This window comes from Schistocerca americana, chromosome 2 (genome assembly GCF_021461395.2).
Source record: "Schistocerca americana isolate TAMUIC-IGC-003095 chromosome 2, iqSchAmer2.1, whole genome shotgun sequence".
Classification (NCBI taxonomy): domain Eukaryota; kingdom Metazoa; phylum Arthropoda; class Insecta; order Orthoptera; family Acrididae; genus Schistocerca; species Schistocerca americana.
The window spans coordinates 685,767,624-685,790,853 of NC_060120.1; the positions used below are offsets into that span (position 1 = coordinate 685,767,624).

General features: G+C 41.9%; 1 protein-coding gene across 11 annotated transcripts in view; it reads left to right on the forward strand.

The window, feature by feature from the left end:
• LOC124595222 (homocysteine S-methyltransferase 1-like) overlaps nt 1-23,230 on the forward strand; it is a 147,934-nt gene that overhangs the window by 112,204 nt on the left and 12,500 nt on the right. For 10 of the 11 annotated variants that reach the window (XM_047133874.1, XM_047133869.1, XM_047133867.1 and 7 more), the window contains one exon: nt 5,055-5,254. In XM_047133874.1, coding sequence (XP_046989830.1) covers nt 5,055-5,254 — 200 coding nt within the window. Of the gene's footprint in view, nt 1-5,054; nt 5,264-23,230 lie in introns of all 11 variants that reach the window. The other variant, XM_047133877.1, reaches the window with a different exon arrangement.

The following is a 23,230-nucleotide window of genomic DNA, read 5'->3' on the forward strand; positions in this document are numbered from 1 at the left end:
CAGTGAAAGAGTCAGTCATAGCAGGGGTCCATGGAACGAGCCGAGATCCAGAAGTCTTAGTGCCTGCCAAGGCGTCCGTCAGTGGAGCCTGAATCTCCACAGCCCGAGGTAGATGACAGCGATAATAATTAACCATCCCCAGAAAGTGCCGGAGCTCTTTGAATGAAGAAGGTCTGGGTAGGTTTAGTATTGTTTGTATCTTGTCAGGGGGTGGTGAAATGCCGTCGGCAGATACCCGAAAACCAAGAAAAGTGACAGAGGGTTGATGTAGCTGCAATTTGTCCTGGTTGGTCTCGATGCCTGCTGCTGCGAGAGTGTCCATAACAGTTTGCAGATGTCGAATGTTGTCCTCGACGGAGGAGCTGAACACAAGAATGTCATCAAGATATGCAAAGCAGTATTTTAGGCCGAATAGCACTTCGTTGATGAGGCATTGCCAGGTCTGGGTTGTGTTGTTTAGCCCGAAGGGCATGAATTGAAACTGAAATAACCTGACTGGGGTGGTGATTGCTGCTTTCGCGATGTCTTCAGGAGCCATGGGGATCTGGTGGTAGGCCCGTTTGCCATCAATGACAGAGAACGTGGTCGCACCTGCGAGGGAACTGATAAAGTCGGCAATATTGGGAATGGGGTGCGTTTAGTCAATGGTAATCTCCACACATGTGCCAGGACCCGTCTTTCTTGGGTGTCATATGAATGGGTGTAGAGCAGCTCCTGGCAGAGGGTTCGATGACGCCGGAGCTTAGAAGTTCAGAAATCTGCTTTATAAGGTCAGAGAGGCGCTCAGGACAAAGTCGACGTGGTTTACTGGAGATCAGGGGACCTGGCGTGAGGCGAAGCTTGTGAACCGTGCCGTTGGTGACGACGGAAATGTTGCCGGTGGTACAGGATGCAGTTTGTTTACAATGTGAGGCGGGCGGGGCAGGCAAGGTGAGGTCGTGGTGTTCGGAGCCACTCGGCGGATCCGACAGGAGCCGAGGCAGTGAAGTGTCCCAGGAGTCAACGTGACAAAATGGCTGCTGGCTCGAAGCAGTGGCACCGTGGTCGGGTGAGCTCGGTAGAGCTCGTGAAGCATTAGTGAGTCCATTGTCCGAGTGCGCGGCCTGTGGCAGCATGGTCGCGGGCGAAGCGCTAGGTGCGAGTGCACTGTTTGTGTTGTCAGTGGCGGTTGCACGGTGGTGCACAGGAGCCGAAGTTGCATAGTTTGGTGTGCTGTCCATGAGGGGAGGGGTAGGAGCTGTCAGTATGGGAACACGTGACGCTCGTTGCGCATGCACACTCGTCTCCGGCCGAGTGTCAAATGCTGCCGTGTTAGGGGGGGTGTGGTCCTGTGGAACTGTCAGTACACGTTATGGCAGACTTGATAGCACAGTTGCGAGGGGTAGTGGGGTGTAAGCACACGGAGGCTCCATTGTTGGGACTACAAGCAGATTCGGCACACTTACTGACCTTGCTTTGTCCTTGCTGCAGTGTCTGTAATTCCTTTGCTGCGTCAGATAGCTGGAGCCAAGTTTTGTGGAGCCAGAGGGAGAGCTCGAAGTTTTCCTTGCGTAGGCGAGCAACGTTTTTAAGCTCAACAAGGCACTTGTGCATTGTTTCTTGTAACATCGTTGACAGAGCCGAGAATGTATGGATGAGATGAGCCTGGACCGATGTGTCATGGGGGGGTTTGCTCCACGGAGCACAGGGGAAGTGAGTTTTGGAGAGGTGATGAAACACGGTGTTTCGCACTAGGTCTGGTGAAAGTTTGTGGTGTCGCAAGAAGTCAATGCCTAGTATAGGTTCCTCAATATTGCACACTAAAAAAGTCCACTCGAGTTTTCAGTTTGCGGAGAGTGAGACGATGTGGGAGGTTGAACCCGAGAATTGTAGTTTAGTAGAATTCACAGCTAGCAGTGAAGTATGATGAGGGCGGATGTTTGATGACACTAAGGACGTAGGGAGCAGCAAAACATCGGTGCCTGTGTCCACTAGGAAAAAGTATCCTGATGAAATGTCTTTAATATAAAGTCGTTCATAATTATCCGATTGTTCCCGGACAGAATGGAGCACTGGGAGGTGCCTGTCATGTTGTGCACAGGAGGCAGCTCCTGGACCTACCTGCGATTTGTGTTTGGGAAGCAGCAGGGTGGTCTGCAGCTGTGCCGTCTCACCAAACCGTGTGTGGAAGTAACAGTATGGGTAGTGCGGCTGCATTTCCTGTGGAAAGTTCGTTGCCAGAGGCAGTGGCCGAGGTTCAGAGGCCGCAGCCGGTTTGGTTGCAGAGGGGGCATCACCGAGGGTGGAGTTGGTGACGTCCCAGCTGTTTGTATACTGCGTCCCGGAGCGAGCAGAACTGTCAGTACAGTGCGGCGTCTGGCCGCAGGGCGAGGAGCCTGAACCTGAGACTTGCCAGGTAGGCAGTGTCTGGCAAAATAGAGCAGTGATGCCTCATGTAGTTTGTCAGCAATTGTCATTCGTTGCTCGACAGGTTCGGGAGACCTCTGAGCCAGAGCAAAGCGGATGTGGGGAGGTAGTTTATCTGTCCAGATGGCGAGGAGAGCTGTGTCAGAGAGTAGATCATCACAGACCGGGGCCTGTAGCTGTCTCCAAAGTTGTGAAGGGTTGTCGTTGCCTACTTGCTTGACGTGGAGCACTTGCTGTATTGCTGTCTCAGTTGAGCGCACAAGCTGACGTAGAACTGTCTTTTTGGCTAGAGTGTACTGGGTAGCTGAGTCCGGGGCATCAAACAGGTCAGCAATCAAGTCCTCCTGGTCGTGCAGGTGGGTGATAAGGCACAGAAATCTGGTTGATTCGTCGAGTTTGAAATGGTCGAACACTTTGTCCACAATTTTGAACCAGGTTGTTGCCCTGTTGGGATTGAATGGCAGCAGCGTTGGTAAGTGTTGTAGAACATTCGGAAGAACAGGGTGCATTGAATTCGTTGGGGCACTGCCTGAAACGACCTGTTGTTGCTGCAGTATTCCAGGAGAGTGTGTCTCCAGGGTATGTGGCAACGATGGCTGGTTGGGTGGCAGCATAAAGGTGACGCATTGTGGTTGAGCGCTATCCGTCGCGACGCGGAAGGCTGACGCGGGTGAGACACCATAATGTGTCAATTGCAGTTGCGGAAGTTCGACTGGAGCCGGCACGGGGGCAACAGGTGAGAAAAAGTTCAAAGTTTGAAAATGCGTTCTAGTCCGCAGAAAACTTGATGTGCGATCAGAATTGGAGCCACTTATGTTGCAGGGAGGCTGCGGAGGTGCAGACTGTCCAAAAGCACAGTGAGGAAAATGATGTCGAACATTGGGCAAAATGTGTGAATGTTCACTGTTCATAGTCACTTCACTCAAAACGGTGTGCGGAAAAGGTGAATGTCATGGCACAAAACACTGAGGCGTAGCAGTAGGACGGAGATGGAGGTCAGGCACAGATAACAAGTAATTGCTCCTGTTGCAGGCCGAGGTATTGAAGCAGGAAGGCATGTGCTGAAGCTGAATCGAGGCAGACGCGGGCGTGGTCAAATGCTTAGGAGGTTGACTTGTGAACAAAGCAGTTCCAGTCATGTAGCAGGAATCCGCATGGTACTGCATGGATTGCGACATGGCAAACCGTTGTCCTGGCGGTGGTAGGTTATTCAACGGAGCATTTGCAGAAATCGGCATAGATCCCACACTGCACGGAGATCCGTAAGAGGTAACTTCACCGTCGATGAGGGAGGGCACATGTGGCGGGAACAAAGGCGTCTGATAGCAGGAGTCATGCACACTCCTAAATTCATTTATTGTTGCAGACACGAAAACGTGTGTAATCGATGAGTGAGAGGTATCGTGTTGCAGTCCTGGCGGGTGTACATCACCCGCAACACGATGCATGTCGATCACAAAATCCGGCGTTAGGCATTGGGCGGAAGCCATTGTTCGAATGTTGTGTTGATGTAATACACGCGAAAATAACCAACGCGGAGGCCGCGGACACAGTAAAATGGTGAAAATGGAATATGTTACAACTCGGGGTCACCAGTGAGGTAGATGCTCGGGTGAGATACGCCAAACAACACCTTATAATCAGGAGTTCATTTATTCACCTCTTCACACAAGTAAGGCATACAGAGAACTGGATGGAACAACACAAAGATAATGTTTTGCTAGGTTCAAAGATGATGCTCAGATCGATACTGGTGTTGATCTCATCGGAGCCACAATACGTTTCTGTCTGGCACATAGATAGCTAACACATACCTATGAGAGAAGTCGCAGCCATTCTAGTGATCTCAGTACGTTATTCTGTCTGGCATTTGTTCGAGAAAAGTCTCAAATATTCTACTGTTTTGTGATTAAAAGCAGACTAATGGGAGAGATGCTTCCATACAAGCAAACGAGCGTAAACGTCCTTAATGATCGTGATTCTGTTATGCAAGCATTGTCTGTCTGTCGTAGATCTGACTATCCTACTTTGCACTTGCTGTAAAAAATATTTGCTTGTCTACCTGCATCTATTGCTACAGTAGAAAGAAGTTTTTCAGCAGTGTGACGCACAAAGACATGGATGAGGTCGACAATGGAGTACGATCGACTTAATGGCTTAGCTCTGTTGAACACTCACCCTGACATTGATTGTCCTGTTGGTGATGTAATTAACCAATTTGCCAGGAAGAATAGGTGCATAGAATTCATCATTTAAGGAAGAGAACCACAATTGTAATTTTTTTATATCATAAGATGACATTGTCTTCTATATGTGTATAATTAGTTTAAATAAAACATTCTTATACTTTGCATGTGACTTGATTATTTTTTATTATGGTAAAGTAAAGGTAGCTCAATAGATCTTTAGTGCCCCCTCCTTGAGGTTTTTCTATATCTGCCACGGACTGAAATCCTGTTCCATTAGTCCCCTGGCAATGTCTGGTATGCATGTATTTGAGCTGCTAAGTGTAGATATGAAATAGTATGGTTGGTGTGCATTAACACATTAATGGTTGCATTCAATACAAGCAGAAAGTACTGTGATACTGTAACAAACATAAAGTTTTTTTACTAGTCTCCTCTTAGAGTATAACATTTCTGTTACAGGATCATCATCATGTTTCACATGGAGAAAAGTTCAGGGAAGCAGTAGCATCATGCTTAAAGCATAACCCACAGCAGATTATTGCTGTTGGTACAAACTGTGTCAACCCAGCATACATCTCATCCCTTCTCAAGGATGCAGATCAAAAAATACCATTTATAGTTTACCCAAATAGTGGAGAGAAATATGATGCCAAGACAGGGTAAGACTGGTAGGGAATATTTCTAAGTATTGCCTTATATCTTTCGGATTCATTTTTGCTGTAGAATCAGTTCACACAGTTACATTCTCCATTGCCGTACTCTAAACAGGTGTGACTGCGTTACAGAACCAGGAGAATTTAGCTCTCTCTCTCTCTCTCTCTCTCTCTCTCTCTCTCTCTGTCTCTGTGTGTGTGTGTGTGTGTGTGTGTGTGTGTGTGTGTGTGTGTGTGTGAGAGAGAGATCCTTCATCCCTATTGTTTGGTGAGTAGTTTACTTTGTTCATTCCAATGTTTTTATCTCCAGTAGTGTTATCTGCAAAAGTATCTGGGTTTCAACAGCTGTATATTTCTTAAACCTGTGGATGTCGTCAAAGATTAAGTTTTAGACTCTTTCTTCAAGAACTTGTGTTAGACTTTACTGTTATTTGCTTCGGTATAAGGTTTGAGATTCTAACATTACTACTTTTTCCCATACATCTAATACTGATAATAGCAATAAAGGAGTCAGGCAGGTATTTTACAGATGTTAAATGACAGGCCATTGGTCCTTGTAAAACTGATATAATAATTTACATAATTACAGGTGATTTATATTTTAGCGACTACATTGTGGTGATGTAACCACAATCAAGTCCAAATCCAAAACTAGGGTCATCAATGAAGTACAACACTTCACAACGGACACACAATTTTTACAGACATCAACATACAACCAGAATAGGACTGAACTCCTGGACAAAGAGTGTTGCTATTTATACAAACCCTGAATATTCAAGAGGGTAAAAATATTACAAATGATGGAAACTCCAGGATGGAGTACCAACAATATAAGGAAAAAGATAGATTACTACTCACTGTAAAGGTTATACATTGAGTTCAGACAGGCACAATGAAAAGACTGTTTCAATTTTAGCTTCTAGCTAAAGCCTTCAGAAAAGGGAACAAACATATTCATTCACACTAGCAAGTGCACCTCATGCACACATGACCGCCATCTCTGACAGCTCAGACCAGAATGCCATTCTGGTCAGTGCTGCCAGAGATGGTGGTCATGTGTATGTGAGATGTGCTGCTTGTATGAATGAATATGTATGTGTGTTGCCTTTTCTGAAGAAGACTTGGGCCAAAAGCTAAATGTGTAACAGCCATTTCATTGTGCCTGTCTGCAACTCAATGTATCATCTTTATTGTGAGTAACAATCTATGTTTTTCATTATATTGTTGATATTACAAACATTAGACATCTCAAGAACCTTCCAGAAATTATAAATACTAAATAACAAATAACTGCTTATGGTAGAGTTCAAAAAGGCAACTTGCAGCAAGCCAGCCAGCAATGCTAACTGATATGCTACACTGCTTGCAGCACAGCTCACAGCATTGCTTCTTCTACAAGAGAAACAGCAACCTGCTGGTTCAGAAATTCTTATTGGAACCGACTACAGCCCCCTGGATCGAGATTTTGTCAGTGATCCTCTATATCATCAAAGATAGCCCCTTGATATTTTTAATGAGAAGTTTTGGTTCAGTGAGAACTGAATTAAGTCATTTAAAAAATTAATATAAGCAAGACAGGTAATAAACCTCTTTTAAAACCAGTGATTGCAGATTGTTCTTCGAAGACATTATGCCTACTTTTGCAAAGTTAGCCCCCCTCCCCATCAAAGCTTCACGATTGTTGAGCAGGATGCCCCTATCATCTATTTACACCACAGGACTGTAGTGTGGCTTCATATGGGGGACATGGCCCATGTCTCTGCACTTTTGTCTTTCTGTTGAAGGGACATACTCTTCAACTTTGTTTGTGATCTCCAAGTGACAAAAGATATGATGTGGCTCAAAGCAGTGCTTTAGTAACTTTTTTGCACAGGCATAAGACTCCATACCAAGTATCCTGGGCTGTATGTCACTGGCTGGTGCTTGGTTCTCTGTTTTCTCCTAGGTGCCAAAGATCTGTGTAAGAGCCACTGTCTTGCCTCTTAGGTCCTAGTTATGAGATGTTTAATGTAGTCATTCTGAGTATTGTCTAGTTGAAATGGGAAGAGTATATCCATTGTCATTTCATCCTCATGATCATGCAGTAAAGAGAGAGAGAGAGGGAGAGATGTGAGGCCTAAAATGTCTTGCTTCACTGTATTGTAAGTGAATGAAATGACGGAATGACAGGTATTATTGTATCCTAAGCTCTCTATTCAACATCCATGTACATTGAGAGCATATCTGTCAGGGTCTGATTAAAATGTTCTATGAGGCCATTTGACTGTGGGTGATAGACAGTGGGTGCTATTACAATGTGAAATCCCTTCCGATATGGGTCAGGACCAGAAAACTTTTTCTAGTTCAGACAGCATCACATGGGTTCCTCTATGCTTCAAAATGTTGTCTTCTGGAAGGAACATTGCTCTTTCTGGAACTTCAGTATTAGGCACTTCTCAGGTGACAGCTTAGGAACTGAGATAGTTTCTTTTTATTTCGGGAACCTCCCCAAGAGGTCCATTCTGGTTTGGTGAAATGTGGTAGTACTGCAGACTGAGTTGTTACAAGATGCCCAAAGGTAACTCTGGCACATGCTTCAGTCACTGGCATATCTTGTGGTGACTCACATGGTGTTTACAGATCTGTAGAGACTGTCCCGTGACCTGCATTTGATATTGTCTAGAGGCTTTGTGAACCACAGGTGACCAGATTCGACCATTGTAGACAAACTTCAAGACAGCTGGCCATAGATGAGTTAGTTAAGACGAGCAACAATTTCCACAGCAATGGATCATAGTTACTCTTATACAATGTTCCTTTATTTGGAATTTTCCTTTGGTTAATTCCTCATTCTTCAAAGCAATGCTGGCTCTTCCCTCTGTGACTTATGACCACAGCAGTTGAGTCCCATAGTACTCAGAGCTCTTCCCTCTGTTTGGCAGCAGTGTCATTGAATGCAGCTATGACAGAGATTTTGTCCACTCTGCTTGAAAGAAATTAAGTATCCTTGTGCTTGTATCCATTATTGTAGCCACTGTGATGACATACTCCTGAAGCCTCAGTGTCCAACTCAGCAGTGAACCTGATAAATCCTTTTGGCTAGTCAGCCAGTGTGGAGGATGAAGGTCCCTCAAAACAGAGAATGGTTAAATAAATATGGCCAGAACTTATTGATGACCCAAACAGCTGCAAGGCACTTTTTCTTGGACTCTGAGAGTACACTGGAAGCATAAGCTATCATCTTTCAGCACCTTCCTGAATTTTTACCAGACGTGCCAATATCCCATAATCAGTAGTGATTGTATGAGGTTCTGTCTCATCATTCTTGTCACACAATGCTAGGACAGAAGTAGGTGTTAACATCTCATTAAGTAGAAGGAAAGATCTTTCTCAAACCCCATTCCAAGATAATTTGGCACCTCCCTGCAGTAGTTCTGGCAAGGAATGTGCCTTGGTATGGAAGTCCTTTATGAATTGCTGGTAGTAAGAGCACATTCCAAGAAGTCTTCTCTTATCACAGATGTGCCAGCGAGTTGGAAAATCTGCTCTTGTTATCTCTAGATCAGTACAGACTCCACAGCTAATCACTAGGTGCTTCACAGTTTTTATTTCTTGTTACAGGCTTGCAGAAATGCTGTTTATTCACATAAAACAGTGTGTAAAGTTACTGTCTCTGCCACAGCGACAGGTGTAAAGCTCCACTCTCTGTTATTTTTGTTAATTTTGTGGCTAACAGACTTGAGTATGGGAGCTTTACATAGGGAATAAGCTTTGTTACAAAATAAACCTGATCATGTGCCTAATATGAACATCTTATACTTGTCAGATATTAAAGTTTTTTAGTTGAAAATTTGAAAATGTCACTTTGAAATAACAACAATTCAAGTCAAATTACTTTGTTTTATTGTCCCTTTAAAAACTGACACACTTCCCTAACAAAGTCTAAACTCATCCAGTCTTGTGTTAACACTTGAGCTCATTCGACATTCATGCTGAAGTAACCACTGCTACATTGCACATTTTCACATTAATGAAACATATAATCACTAATCATGGAACCTTTTTCAACCGACTTTCTACTATCAGTGTGTTTCTCCACAAAAGTTACTGATCCACAAATACAGTACTGGTTCAACTGCAAATCTCATAACTAATCTCAAATGCCTACCTGCAAAATAGCCAAGTTACTCATACTCTTCTCTCCTACGAACTGACATAATACTTTCAACTTTTAATTATAGTTCCTAGCAAATTCTTCATACTATTTATCCATGACATGGCTCACACAACACATCCTTTCTGAAGCCCAACGACGACTCTCTGCGCACACTAAGATGGTACATGATTAATAGTGCTGGAGCACTGTTGATGCTATACACAGCAAGACAGTGCTCCTGCCAGAGAAAAGGGATGCTCAGCCCTGAAAATTCCAGGAGCCAGTGATAAATAAGGAGTACAATATTGCTATATCATAACATCGAAAATAGCAGTTCTCCTTACATTTTCCCAGTAGAATCTGGGGAAAAAAACCCTAATGAACAACCCAGCAAAAGCTCCATCCTGAGTCATTATGCTGCAATGCAATAAAAGTATCATGCACACTTCACACACTCTTATTCCTAAGCCAAAAATTTACAATTATTTCCATTTTGGTAGGTATATGTGATTAGCAGACAATGAACATATGTATAAATGAAACTGGTTAAACAGCTAGACTGAACAGTATTTAATAATCTCAGAATTTCTTTGTATATCAATTAAGTCTCTATAAAATGTCATCTTAACAACTTTTTCCTTCAGTAAACAAGATCATACAAAGGTTGAACCAAAAGTAAGGTTCCCATATTTTTTTACAAATAGAAAACATTGTTTATTGTTATTAATATACATAATTGAAAAGCTTACACTTTTGTCTATTTATCAACATAGTCTCCTTTTTTTTTCGACACACTTTTGAAGATGGTGCTCCGGCTTTTGTATTCTTAAGTCGAAGAAGTCTCCCACCAACCTGTTGATGAAGCATGTGACTTCTGCTTGCACTTCATCATCACTCTTGAAGCATTTGCCACCTAAGTATTCCTTTAGCTTGGGGAAGAGGTGATAATCGCTGGGGGTAAGTCCGGGCTGTACAGGGGATGGGGCGTAACAGTCCACCCAGATTTCTTAAGCTCCTGTGTTTGACGAGAGACATGGAGTCGAGCATTGCCATGAAGAAGCACTACTCGCTCCATCAATTTTACTCCCGGCAATTCTGGATTGCTCACCTAAGTTCGGTCAATGTTTTACAATAACTCTCTGAGTTTACTGTCTTCCCAGGTTGCATGAAATCAATGAGAAATACCCCATCCCAATCCCAAAACACAGTCACCATAACCTTTCCTGCCGACTGTAATTGTTTGAATTTCTTTGGTGGCAGTGAACCAGAATGATACTACTGATGAGATTGTTGTTTTGTTTTGGGGGTGTAATAAAACACACACATTTCCTCTCCCATGATGATAGAGTCCAACAACTTCTCTTTTTGCCTCCCCCCTCACATTATTGAAGAAACTTGCAAGCAGTCAAGACATTGCTCCTTGTGTCCGTCAGTCAGCATCTGGGGACCCAGGGAGCAAACACCTTGTGATAACCCAGTGTTTCTGTTGAAGTTCTTTCAGTTGTGCCATGGGAAGCTTCAGGAATGTGTTCAACAAGTTCACAGACAGTGACCCTCCGATCTTTGAGCTGCTCACTGTTGATCTCCTGGACAATCACATCCGAAATCGGTGGTTTTCAACTTCATTCTTCATCGTGAACTTCTGTCCGACCCTCAGCAAAAGCCCTGCACCATTTGCGGACATGCTGAACGGACATAAACTCTTCACCATAAACCTCAGTCAGCTGCTAATGAATATCCACTGGTGGTAACTTCCTTGCGTGGAGAAATTGCAAACATCTCCAGTACCCCTGGAGGCTCCAGATCCCTCCATGCACTCAGATTCTTAGGTGATATTTGTGGACGTGGTTCTGTCCCCCATGGTGACAGGCAGTAGTCCTGCAGTGTGACCGGTCCCCTTGGCCCCTTCATCCCTTACCAGGCTGCCAGTCATGTGATCATTCAGTGGAATTGTAACTGGTACTACTGTCACCTGCTGGAATTACAATACCTCATTTCCTCTTTCTCTGTGGTCCCCTTGGCCCCTTCATCCCTTACCAGGCTGCCAGTCATGTGATCATTCAGTGGAATTGTAACTGGTACTACTGTCACCTGCTGGAATTACAATACCTCATTTCCTCTTTCTCTGTGGTTTGTATTGCTCTCCAAGAAAAGCACATCCCCCAGCACTGGGAGGGCATCTGGAAAGGTCTGTACTTTTGTTCATACAGATGTCATCAGTGAATGGATTCCTCTTCATATCTTGCTGTAGGCAATAGCTGTGCAGGTGCAAATGACCTCAGTGATTACTGTTATCACTATTTATCTACTTCCAGACAGGCCACTTACTTACATTGAATTGACTACATTAATGTGTCCCATACCCCTCCTTCACATGCTTGCAGTCTTCAACACGCTACATCCTTTGGGGGAGTGCCACTTCGTCTGTTAGGGGACCTTCTAATTGACAGCTTCTTACAGATGCCCTCAACGATGGTTCTCCTACCTACTCCAGTGCCACCCATGGTGCCTTTTCAGCTATCAATCTGTCTTCCCCTAATCTGGTGGCTTCACTACATTGGTCACCACATGACGACCTTAACCAACCCAGACAGTCCTGAATTATTTGTTTTTCAAAATTGACTTATATCATATCTACATTGATTCACAAGGTTGTAAGGAAGAAAGTAAAAACAATTTTGAGTATTTATTTTTATTTAGTATTTCCAAAAGTGGGCGTCCTTCCAGAAGGACGTCAGGACAATAAGGGAAAATGTTTTTAAAGTATATGACATTGCACAATTAACTTGTTTTGGTTTTTATACTTTCAAATAAACATAAATAAATTTGAATTATGGGCCAAAACAGGTAATAAATACAAAAAAACAAAGAAAATAACCTATACACATATTTTATGCACTAGTAAGATAAGACAAAAAGCAACAAACATGAAGTGGTTCATCACATTTTACACACATAGTAGTAGTTTTTTTATGGCAGCTTTGACATTTCAGCTGCTTCTTCTTTTTTGTTATCTCGTCCGTTGGTAATTCAGCAACCTAATGTTCTCTTCTATCAAATCTAGAATCTAGTTTTGCCCTCTTACTAGGACGTCCTCTGCTGGTAGTGACTCTTTTGTTACTTTCAAGAATTGCAGTGACAATTCGATGACAAAATGTCATATGATCTATGGGTTCTTCGTTGTGCGTGTGAAGATCCCAGGCATTTTGCTCTGCAATATCTATAAAATGTGCAATGATCGGGAAATACCACTTTTTCCTCTCTTACAGAGCACCTGTATAGGGATACATTTTGGTCAGCTTGATCTATGCCTCCCATATGAGTATTGTAGGAGTGTAAGAAGTTAGGTTGAGGCACACTAATCCTTTTCTTTTGTTCCTTGGAAAATCTTGCTCCAGAGTGTAGTGGTTGCACTCTGTCAAAGTTGGTGGCTACAGTAACAACATTGTTGTCATTCCAACGTACAGTGGAAATCCCAGATGCTGAGTCAGAACAAACTTCATATGATCCCCTATTTTCTTTTATCTACAGATGATAGAGTACAATTCTTAGCTCTGTTTCCTCTTATTGTTCCTGTTGCTTCCACACCCCTCTCTTTTAGGTCATGTAGTAGTTCAACGCTGGTAAAGAGGTTATCAAAGTATATTCGATATGGAACATGTGGAAGTAACTGGTCAACATAAGTCATTACTACACCGTAACCCCATACCTTTTGTTTCATAATCCTTACTACACGTGCCAGTATTAGGTATTTCCTCATCTTTTGGTTCTAACATGTTCAAAAGTTCCATCAGTGTACATCATTTTCTGTGAATACAAAATGACAATATATTACCCTGACATCCTTCTGGAAGGACGGTTGAAAACATTATTGAATTACAATTGACGAAAACTTTCAATCGTAATATGAACCTGTAAATAATATAGGTTAATTCTTGAAGATATAACAAGTTTCAGAATTATTGATGCCATATGAAAGAAAATATACATACACATCGATGACAAGGTCAGTCAGTTCGTCCATGGTAAAATAGGCCCTATTTTCAAGACACAGTTTCTCACTCACTATGAACGACAGCGTCAAACTGACTGTCGCAGCATGCAACTGACTCTGCCTACTTCATTAACAATGTGTCACAGTCCGTTGCAATGCATTATTTGCAAAAATAAATAATTTCAACAGTGAGTGACACCGTCCTTCCAGAAGGATGTCAGGGTTATCTGGGTTAATCACAGTGACCACTTTCTGGTTATCCTGTCATTGCCTTGCCACTATCAGACACACCAACTACCTTGTTGAGCTCTCCACAGAGCCAACTGGCCCTTGTATGCCTCTGCTGTTACATTCGTCACTTCTCTGTTGGATTGTTCTGATAAGGTTGCACAAAGCTTCTCAGATGCAGTCATCCACACTGTTGGAATGGCTGTTCCCCTTTCAACAGTTCCTCCTGCATAAGGCATACGACATCAAATTTTACTTAACCTCCATAACTGGGGCTTTTGAGGCCTCCTACTGATTTTTATTTGTCAGTTTTTATCAAAAAGGTTGTTCCGGCTTCACTCTGCTCCAAACAGGTCCAGGAGAATAGTATCCCGTAGGGCTCTTTGAGTGTCACTCTGTTCCTCATCACCATCAGTAGTGTAGTGACCTCTGCTGGGCCACTCATCACTCCTGCATTGTATGTTGATGATTTTTCATTTTTTACAGCTCCCACTTGGTAGACTGTGCTGATTCCAGCTCCAAGGTACCATCTGGCAAGTCTCTGCATGGGCTCTTTCCCACTGATTCCATATCTCTCCTACAAAAATGCAGCTCATGCATTTCTGCCACCATGGTCCATCCTGACCCAGAACTCTACTTAGGTGTCTGGCATCTGGATGTTTTAGCACCATCCCATTTCTTTAACCTCCTTTTTGATAAAACACTGACTTGGCTGCCCCATATTTGTCAGCTGAAGACTAGCTGCATGTGAAAGTTTAATGCTTCCTGCTTCCTTGTGCACATCTTGGGGTGTGGATCATGCTACTGTCACCTGTATTTACTGGGTCTGGTTTTCATCCCAACTGGACTATGGTTGCCAGGCTTATGGTTTGCCAGCTCCTTCAACTTTGAAACTGTTAGATCTAGTCCACCATCATGACATGCATCTGGCCACAGGTTCCTTTCAGACTAGTTTCATAGACAATCTCCTTGTTGAAGCACAAATCTTCCTGTTTACAGAATTGATGACATCAGCTCTTGATCTCCTGTGCAAGTGCCATTTGGCAGTTCCCTGATCATCCCACATATCCCATTCTCTTTGTATATGAGGGGTGTCGTCCTCATGCCATCCACCAAAAAAATGGTTCAAATGGCTCTGAGCATTATGGGACTTAACATCTGAGATCATCAGTCCCCTAGAACTTAGAACTACTTAAACCTAACTAACCTAAGGACATCACATACATCCATACCTGAGGCAGGATTCGAACCTGCGACCATAGCGGTCGCGCGGTTCCAGACTGAAGTGCCTAGAACCGCTCGGCCACCCCGGCCGGCTGCCATCCACCCTCAGGTGGAATTACCAGCTGGAATGTGCCTCATTCCCTCTGCCAAGATCTCCATCTCCCCTCTGTGGATTGTGCTTCCTGAATTTCTCGCACACTCCGCCTTTGATAGTGCCCAGGCCATGGATTAGGACTGATCTTGTTAAAGGTCCTAAAGTCTGTCACCCCCATGATCTTTTGGCATCTGTTACAGTTGTAGGGTAATACCATCTTTTACATCAATGGCTATAAAACTGTGGATCATGTTTTATGTTTCCTGCTGGTATGAAACGCCATTCACTTCTGGGAACATGACAGAGCTGACAATCATTAGCAGAGACCTCCATTTTATTAAACAGACAGTGTTTCAGTATATACTGACTCAATGAGTAGTCTTCAGGCTACTGACTGATGCTATTCTTGCCGCCCTTTGGTGTATACTATTCATGAATTTCTCACTGACCTTTGTTATGCTGCCTGCTCAATTGTCTTTCACTGGGTCTCAAGTCATGTGGTTATCCTGGTGAATGAACTGACAGATCATTTGGCTGGAGTAACACTTACTTGCTCCACATTCGCTTTGCTGATCCCAGATGTAGACTTGCGGGTGTACATGAGATCTCTCCTAACTCAGAAATGGAACGAAATCTGGTTAGCTGCTGCCTCACCTAATAAATTCTGTACAATCAACAAGACCACAGCAGCATCGCACCCATCCTTCTGCCTCTCCTGGATGGTTTCCACAGTCCTATTTGTCTCTGCATCGGTCATAATGGTTAACCCATAGTTGTATTTTGTTTAACAAGCCACCCCACATTGTGATTGTGGAGCCTTACAGTAGCTCATATCTTGGTGGAATGCCCACTCCTTGTGACCCTCCATGCTAAGTATGGACTTCTGGAATCATTGCCTGTAGTATTGACAGATGATTTGCTGATGGTTGAACTTTTTCTCAGTTTTCTCCATGAAACTCGTTTTTATTCTTAGTTACAAAGTTTTATTCTACCTCCAGAGCAGCTAAAAACTTAGCTGTTCTTTGCATCTACTCAGTACTCATTATTCATCCAGTTTGGTTGAGAATTAGTGATATTTTTCACAGTTCTGTTCATGGGCTTAAGTCTGGCATGTGGGTTACACAGAATTAGATGCTCACTTAACAGCACAAAAAAGACCATTGGCAAACATAGCCTGTATTAAAACCTTGTACAACACTGATATGAATTAAGTGTAGCATGCCAGTGTTACTATTTACATTGGGAACACTTGAAAAGGAAAGATAGTTTCAAAAATTATGTAAAACTGGTTGTCAGTGTTTTATATATATAAAATACTTTTCTGTGAATGGAAGCACTTCCTGTAATGTAACATTGCTACAAAGCACCCTCTGCCACACAACATTTGTACGTAGCACCCTCTGCTATGTAACAGTGGTACAAAACACCCTCTCCCACACATCATCATTAGGATATAATCACCTCTGCCACACATTAGAATGAAGAACCCTCTACCACACAACATCAGTATTTAATATCCTCCGCTATGCAACATCAGCAAGAAGCACCATCTGCCATATAACATTGGACAAAACACCCTCTGCCATGTAACATTGGCATCCGCTGGACAGCAACGCCTTGCTGCAAGAGCAGCTGCAATTCAAGGAGTTCTGCTTTTCACTGATAGATGGCAATGGCATTGTTTCTACAGTGTTGGGGTAGTGTCTCAGCAAATAAAACCAACATTAATACTGAAAGCAGTTTTCTTAGGAAAATGACATGAAATGTAGACTGAGCTGGACTACCTCCTGAACAGCAAGCACTTCCTTCACACATAATTTCAAAATTTCAAGAATCATATAAATGTTATAAGAATGCTCCAAAGTCTTCTAGAACTTGTATTAAATTACAAGTGGATCAAACCTAGGTCAGCACACCACTATCTGTCTAATTTTAACAGCCAATCGGGACAGTACAGAAGCTGCATCCCATACAAAACCAACCCATTTTATAGAGCATCTTTATCCTCACATTCAGTTTACATTACCACCACTGTGACCACTTAAAAGTAGCCCTTCTAACTGTTTTATCATGAACATTTGAAGCTGCATTGTTGATCCCTTTTTTGCACTAAAGACAATCTTAATGTGGAGTAATGAATGTAATTTTTTTCTTCTGGTACTGTAATTGTATACATCATTGCTCCTTTTGAACTACAGTGGATTGTTTACAACAAACTTCATGAGCAAATAAATATACTGTGAAACAGTAGTCAGAATGCGTAACTCCTTAAACACATGTGTGACGATATGTAGGTGATGCATTCATAATCTGTCTGCATGGACATCATTGCCTACAAGACTTTCTGCAGCACCTGAACTAACAGTAACAGACTTAAGTCAGTTGCAAAGTCTAACAGAAAGAAGAAGGTTCTGCTGCTAGGTAGTTCACATGGTAGAGGTGTGGGCCAGCAGCTGCAGGAAGTGTTGGGGAGTGAGTGCCAGGTCACCAGCATTGTGAAGCCTGGTACAGGGTTGGCTCAGGTGACTGACAGCATAGGGGAGTTATGTAGGAATTTTACAAGAGAGGATCAGGTAGTAATAGTGGGTGGAACAGGGAATAGTCTTGATAGGGGTGTGGGATATGATGTAGGTGGTGACCTGGTAAAAATAGCTACTCAAACTGGTGGCACTAATCTGCATTTCATGCAACTGTTTCAGCATCATGATCAGCTTAATCTAAATGCGGCTGTTAGGTGCGTTAACATGTGGCTGGAAAAGGCACTGATGGCAGAGGGCATGGGTCACATTGCAGTATTTCCAGTTGAGTCTATCAGTAGATTGGGTTTCACAAGGAGTGGCCTGCACCTCAATAGGCATGGGAAGGGGAGGCCGGCAAAGCTTATAGGTGACAGTGTAGTGGGTGGTCATGGGACTACTCATGGAAAAATACCTGTAGTAGTTGGTGTTAGAGCTGCGCCTTCCTTAGACTGAAGTCAACTGATATGTAGTTCACACAATAGAGGTGTGGGCCAGCAGCGGCAGGAAGTGTCTTTCTGTCAGTAAAAGGGTGAATGGCCTTTCAGACCATGATGCTCAGATCTTAACACTAAAAGGCTTTTGTACTCAAACAAATGTCACATATAATTACAAACTATGTAGGAAGTTAATCCAACAGCAATAGAGAGTTTTTTAAACATCGTCAAGGAACAAGAGTTGCAGAATGTATATAGTGCTGATAACATAGATGACAAATATAATGCTTTCTTTAACACATTTCTTGGGTTGTTTGAGAGTTGATTTTCATTAGAATGTTCTGAATAGGGTCCTAGCAGTAAAAAGCAGCCTGGTTGGCTGACTAGTGGGACAAGTATATCATGTAGAATAAAGCGGGAATTATATCAAAATGTTAGAAGTAGTCACAATCAAGCTACAGTAGCCCATTACAAATAGTATTGTAAGGTGTTTAAAATGTTATTAGGAAGGAAAAGATTGTGTGGTATGCAAAAGAATAGCTAATTCACAGGATAAAAGGTCAACAATGTAAAGTGAGCTCATAGTTAAATATTTCTGTTACTGATAAATCAGATGTATGTACAGTATTTAACAATCATTTTCTGAGCATTGCTGGTGAATTAAATAAAAATTTAGTTTCTACAGGGAATCATATTACTGTCTTGGCAAATGTCTGTCTGACATTAATGTCTGAAATACTCCTCTGTAATATAGACAAGGGGGAGATTAAGTCAATAATTAAATCAATGAAGACTAAGGGACTCATGGATATGATGGAATGCCTAGCAGAATATTAAAGTACTGTGCTGCATATGTTAGCCCTGTACCTAGCCATATTTGTAATTTTTTCTTTAGGAATGGTCAATTTCCTGATCAATTAAAATACTCAGTAGTAAATCCACTTTATAAAAAGGGAGAAAGGGATAATGTAGACAATTTTAGACCCCTTTCTATGCCATCAGTGTTTTCCTCAAGTTATTGAAAAGGCTGTGTATGTAAGGATAATTGATCATTTTGCATCACATAATTTGCTATCAAATGTACAGTTCGGCTTTAGAAGTCATTTAACAACTGAAAAAGCTATATTCTCTGTTTTCTGTGAGGTACTGGATGGGTTAAACAAAAGGTTTCGAACACTAGGCATATTTTTTGATTTCATTAAGGAATTTGATTGTGTCGAACACAAAATATTGCTCCAGAAGTTGCACCATTATGGAATACAGGGAGTAGCTCACAATTGGTTCACCTCTTACATTAACAACAGACAGCAAAAGGCCATTATTCACAGTGTTGAGAATGGCTGTGATGTGTGGTCTGCGTGGGATATGGTCAAATGGGGGTTGCCCCAGGGATCAGCGCTGGGACCACTCCTGTTCCTTATTTATGTAAATGATATGCCCTCTGGTATTATGGGTAACTCTAAAATATTTCACTTGCTGATGATACTAGCTTGGTAGTAAAGGATGTTGTGTGCAATATTGGCTCTGTTTCAAATTGTGCAGTTCATGATATAAGTTCATGGCTTTCAGAAGATAAACTAATGCTAAATCACAGTAAGACTCAGTTTTTACTGTTTGTAACACACAATTCAACAAAACCTGACAATTTAATTTTACAGAATGGGCATATGATTAGTGAAACTGAATTGTTCAAATTTCTAGAAGTTCAGATAGATAGTAAACTGTCGCAGAAAGCCCACGTTCAGGATCTTGTTCAAAGACTTAATGCTGCCATTTTTCCAATTTGAACAGTATCTGAAGTAAATGATGGTTCAACACGAAAATTAGTCTACTTTTCTTATTTTCATTCACTTATGTCATATGGTATTATATTTTGTGGTAACTCTTCTCACTCTAAAAGGATATTTTTGGCTCATAAATGGGTGGTTTGGGCAGTAAGTGGTGTAAGTTTGCGAAGCTCTTGTCGGCCACTGTTTGCTAGTCTGGATTTTTTTTTTTTTTTGTTATATTGTCGTTTCTTGTCAACAATATCAGCTTATTCCCAAGAATTAGCAGCTTTCACTTAGTTAATATTTGGCAGAAATCCAACCTGCAATTGGATTGGACTTCCTTAACTCTTTTGCAGTATACTGCTGCATCCATTTTCAATAAGCTATCATAAGAATTCAAAAATCTTAGCAATAGTCCATGTGCTTTCAAATTGAAACTGAAGAGTTTCCTCATGAGTCACTCCTTCTATTCTGTTGAGAAGTTCCTTGAAAAATTAAGCTGATTCTTGTGTTGTATTGTTGATTGTGTTTACTTAAACTTATGCCTTGACTTTGTTTGGGTTCATAAACATTTTATTTTATCTGTTATTACTTTTATCTTGTAATTTCATGTGCTGACACATTCCATGACCTTGGCAATTTGCTTCTCAGTTTGGTCCTACGAAACTTGATGTGTAATTAAAGGTAAATAAATCAAGTTCACGATGGTGGTGGAAGAAAACAACCAGCTTCCATTCCCAGATGTGCTCGTCAAGCAAAGGCCAGATAGCACACTAGGACACAGTGTCTACCGTAAACCAACACCTCCAGATTTGTGCCTGCATGCCAACTGTCATACTCCTTCACAATGAGAAGGTGTCACTGGGGTATAGACCACACGGAATCGCAGACCTTGACAGCTTAGCAGCTGAACTGCAAGTTTTACAGGGTATGTTCCACATGAATGGTTACAACCACTCCCAGATAAAATGTGCCCTAAAACTGAAGAAGCTGAGAACACAATCTACAAAGGACAAAAACAAACTGGCTGTGATGGCAATTGTACCATACATTGAGAATACATCAGCACAGATCAGAAGAATACATTGAAAATGCAAGGTCAAGTGTGTATTTTGCCCTCCGTACAAGACAAAAACCTTATTAGGATTAGTCAGTGATGACTTAGGACTCAGGAAACAGGGAGTTTTCTACATGCCTTGCCAGTGTGGGAAAATGTGTAGGCCAGACCATCCGGAAGAGATGCCCTGAGCATGAACGCCACACAATTTACAAACATCGAAGTCCACCTTGGCAGAGCACTGCATCTGCCATGGACACAACATGAACAACAACGGCACAAACGTGTTGCAACAATTGAATACCTTCTGGTTTTGTGTTATCAGAGAGGCAGCAGAGATATGACTGCATGACATGCTAATAAACAAGGGCAGCAGCCTACCTTTAAGCAAGGCCTGGGATCAAGCCTTCAGTATGATCAAATCACATCAGCAGTCTATGCAGAAATCCACTCCCATCAGGACATGCATTGTCACCATGGTGTCTGAGATCTACACATGGCCACGACTGTGGAAGGACTGCAGTTCGTGATGTGTCATGAGGCAAGTGCTTCATCTACCACCGGTGCCATGCTTCCCCCACCACTGACTGCGAGCCGCACGTAAGAATCAACATGCAGGCTGCGGGAGGGGGGTAGAAACAAGATCAGTCAGACTCCAACAACATTTGAAGACAGCAGGATGTTGGCTTGCCGAAATATCGCACCTTTTGGATGACGCCACCCGGCTGAGTACATGAGAAATATTCAAGATCCTTAATCAGGTGCTAAAAGTCAGTGAAACTGATACGTTATACAGTATTTACTGCTCAAATGTGCAATATTTACTCCACAAGATAAACATTGCATTATGATTTTATTATCACAAACATTCGTAAGGTGGTTTCCTGCTATTTACACTACTTGAAAACTCATATCCCCAACAGCGAGGCTTTCAAACATGAAAGAGCTTGTATCTGTATGTATAGGAGGCTGCATTATAGAGGCTACCTCCAAAGTGATTACGTCTAAATATTATCTTGGAAATTGTTCACATATTGATGCACGGATGCCTTCCTTCCAGACTCTTTTTGTTCCCTGTTGGATATGTTCTTAACTTTTTATTCCTAATAAAGACAAAATTTTTAAAATGTTCATGAAGTGCTTGTTTTTTTTATCTATCACAATATAGTTATTTTTTTTCTGTAGCTGATTAATAGGTACTTGTCTGCTGTCTTAAAGATTGTTAAATTTCATTTTGGGTTAGATTTGATTGTACAATCTGTAAGCTGAAATGCAGCTATGATTGCATTTATCCTGTGCATTATAAATTGATAGGTACCATAACTATACTCCTAAACAGGTGTACCTACAACTTTATTTTTCACAATTGTATTTGTTGTGGGATCAGAGTCTTGTAGAATTTTTTGAACAACTTCGTGTTTGTTATTGACTATATCATTTATTACAATATTTAACATTGCAATTTCATCCTTACATCATTTCAAAGTGTTTATAGGTGCTGAAAGCACAGCGGTAGTCAACATTAATAAAGAGAATGAAAATACCTGAGCAAAAAATGGTTCAAATGGCTCTGAGCACTATGGGACTCAACTGCTGTGGTCATAAGTCCCCTAGAACTTAGAACTATTTAAACCTAACTAATCTAAGGACATCACACACATCCATGCCCGAGGCAGGATTCGAACCTGCGACTGTAGCGGTCGTGCGGTTCCAGACTGTAGCGCCTTTAACCGCTCGGCCACTTCGGCCGGCATACCTGAGCATCTCTGGATCATTTACCATCTGGCTTGTCACATATACAATTGATACGTGATAGGCAGGATAAAACCTCACACAATTTTTATTCTTTTCATTTATGTTGACTACTACTGTGTTTCCAGCATCTGTAATCACTTGAAATGACCAAAGATAAAAATTGCAATATTGGGTACAGCAATAAATGAAACAGTCAGTGGTTAATATGAAGCCATTTAAGAGAGGTTTTATTTTTGTTAATGGCTGGCAATGTGGACTGCTTCATTTGCACAATTTCAGTATTCTGTAGCTTTGACAGTGATGATACAATGGCTCCATCTGTTTTGTCATCTCTATGTTCTACTACATTTTTTTTTCTTTTTTTCCCCTCTCAGAGTAGCAATTGCAATGTATGTCCTCAGTTATTTGCTGGATGTATTCCAGTCTTGCTCTACAGTTTTTACACTCTAAAACTCTCTCTAATACCATGGAAGATATTTCCTGATATCTGTCCCTTCTTCTTGTCAGTGTTTTCCATATATTCCTTTCCTCACCACTTCTATGGAGAACATCCTCATTCCTTACCTTACCTTATCAGTACACATTATTTTCAACATTCTTCTGTAGCACATCATCTAAAATACTTCAATTTTCATCTGTTCCAGTTGTCGCGCAGTCCATGTTTCACTACCCTCCAATGCTGTGCTCCGAACATACATTCTTATAAATGTTTCCCTCAAATTAAGGCCTGAGGTCTATGTTTCATTCTAGCAGACTTCTCTTGGCCAGGA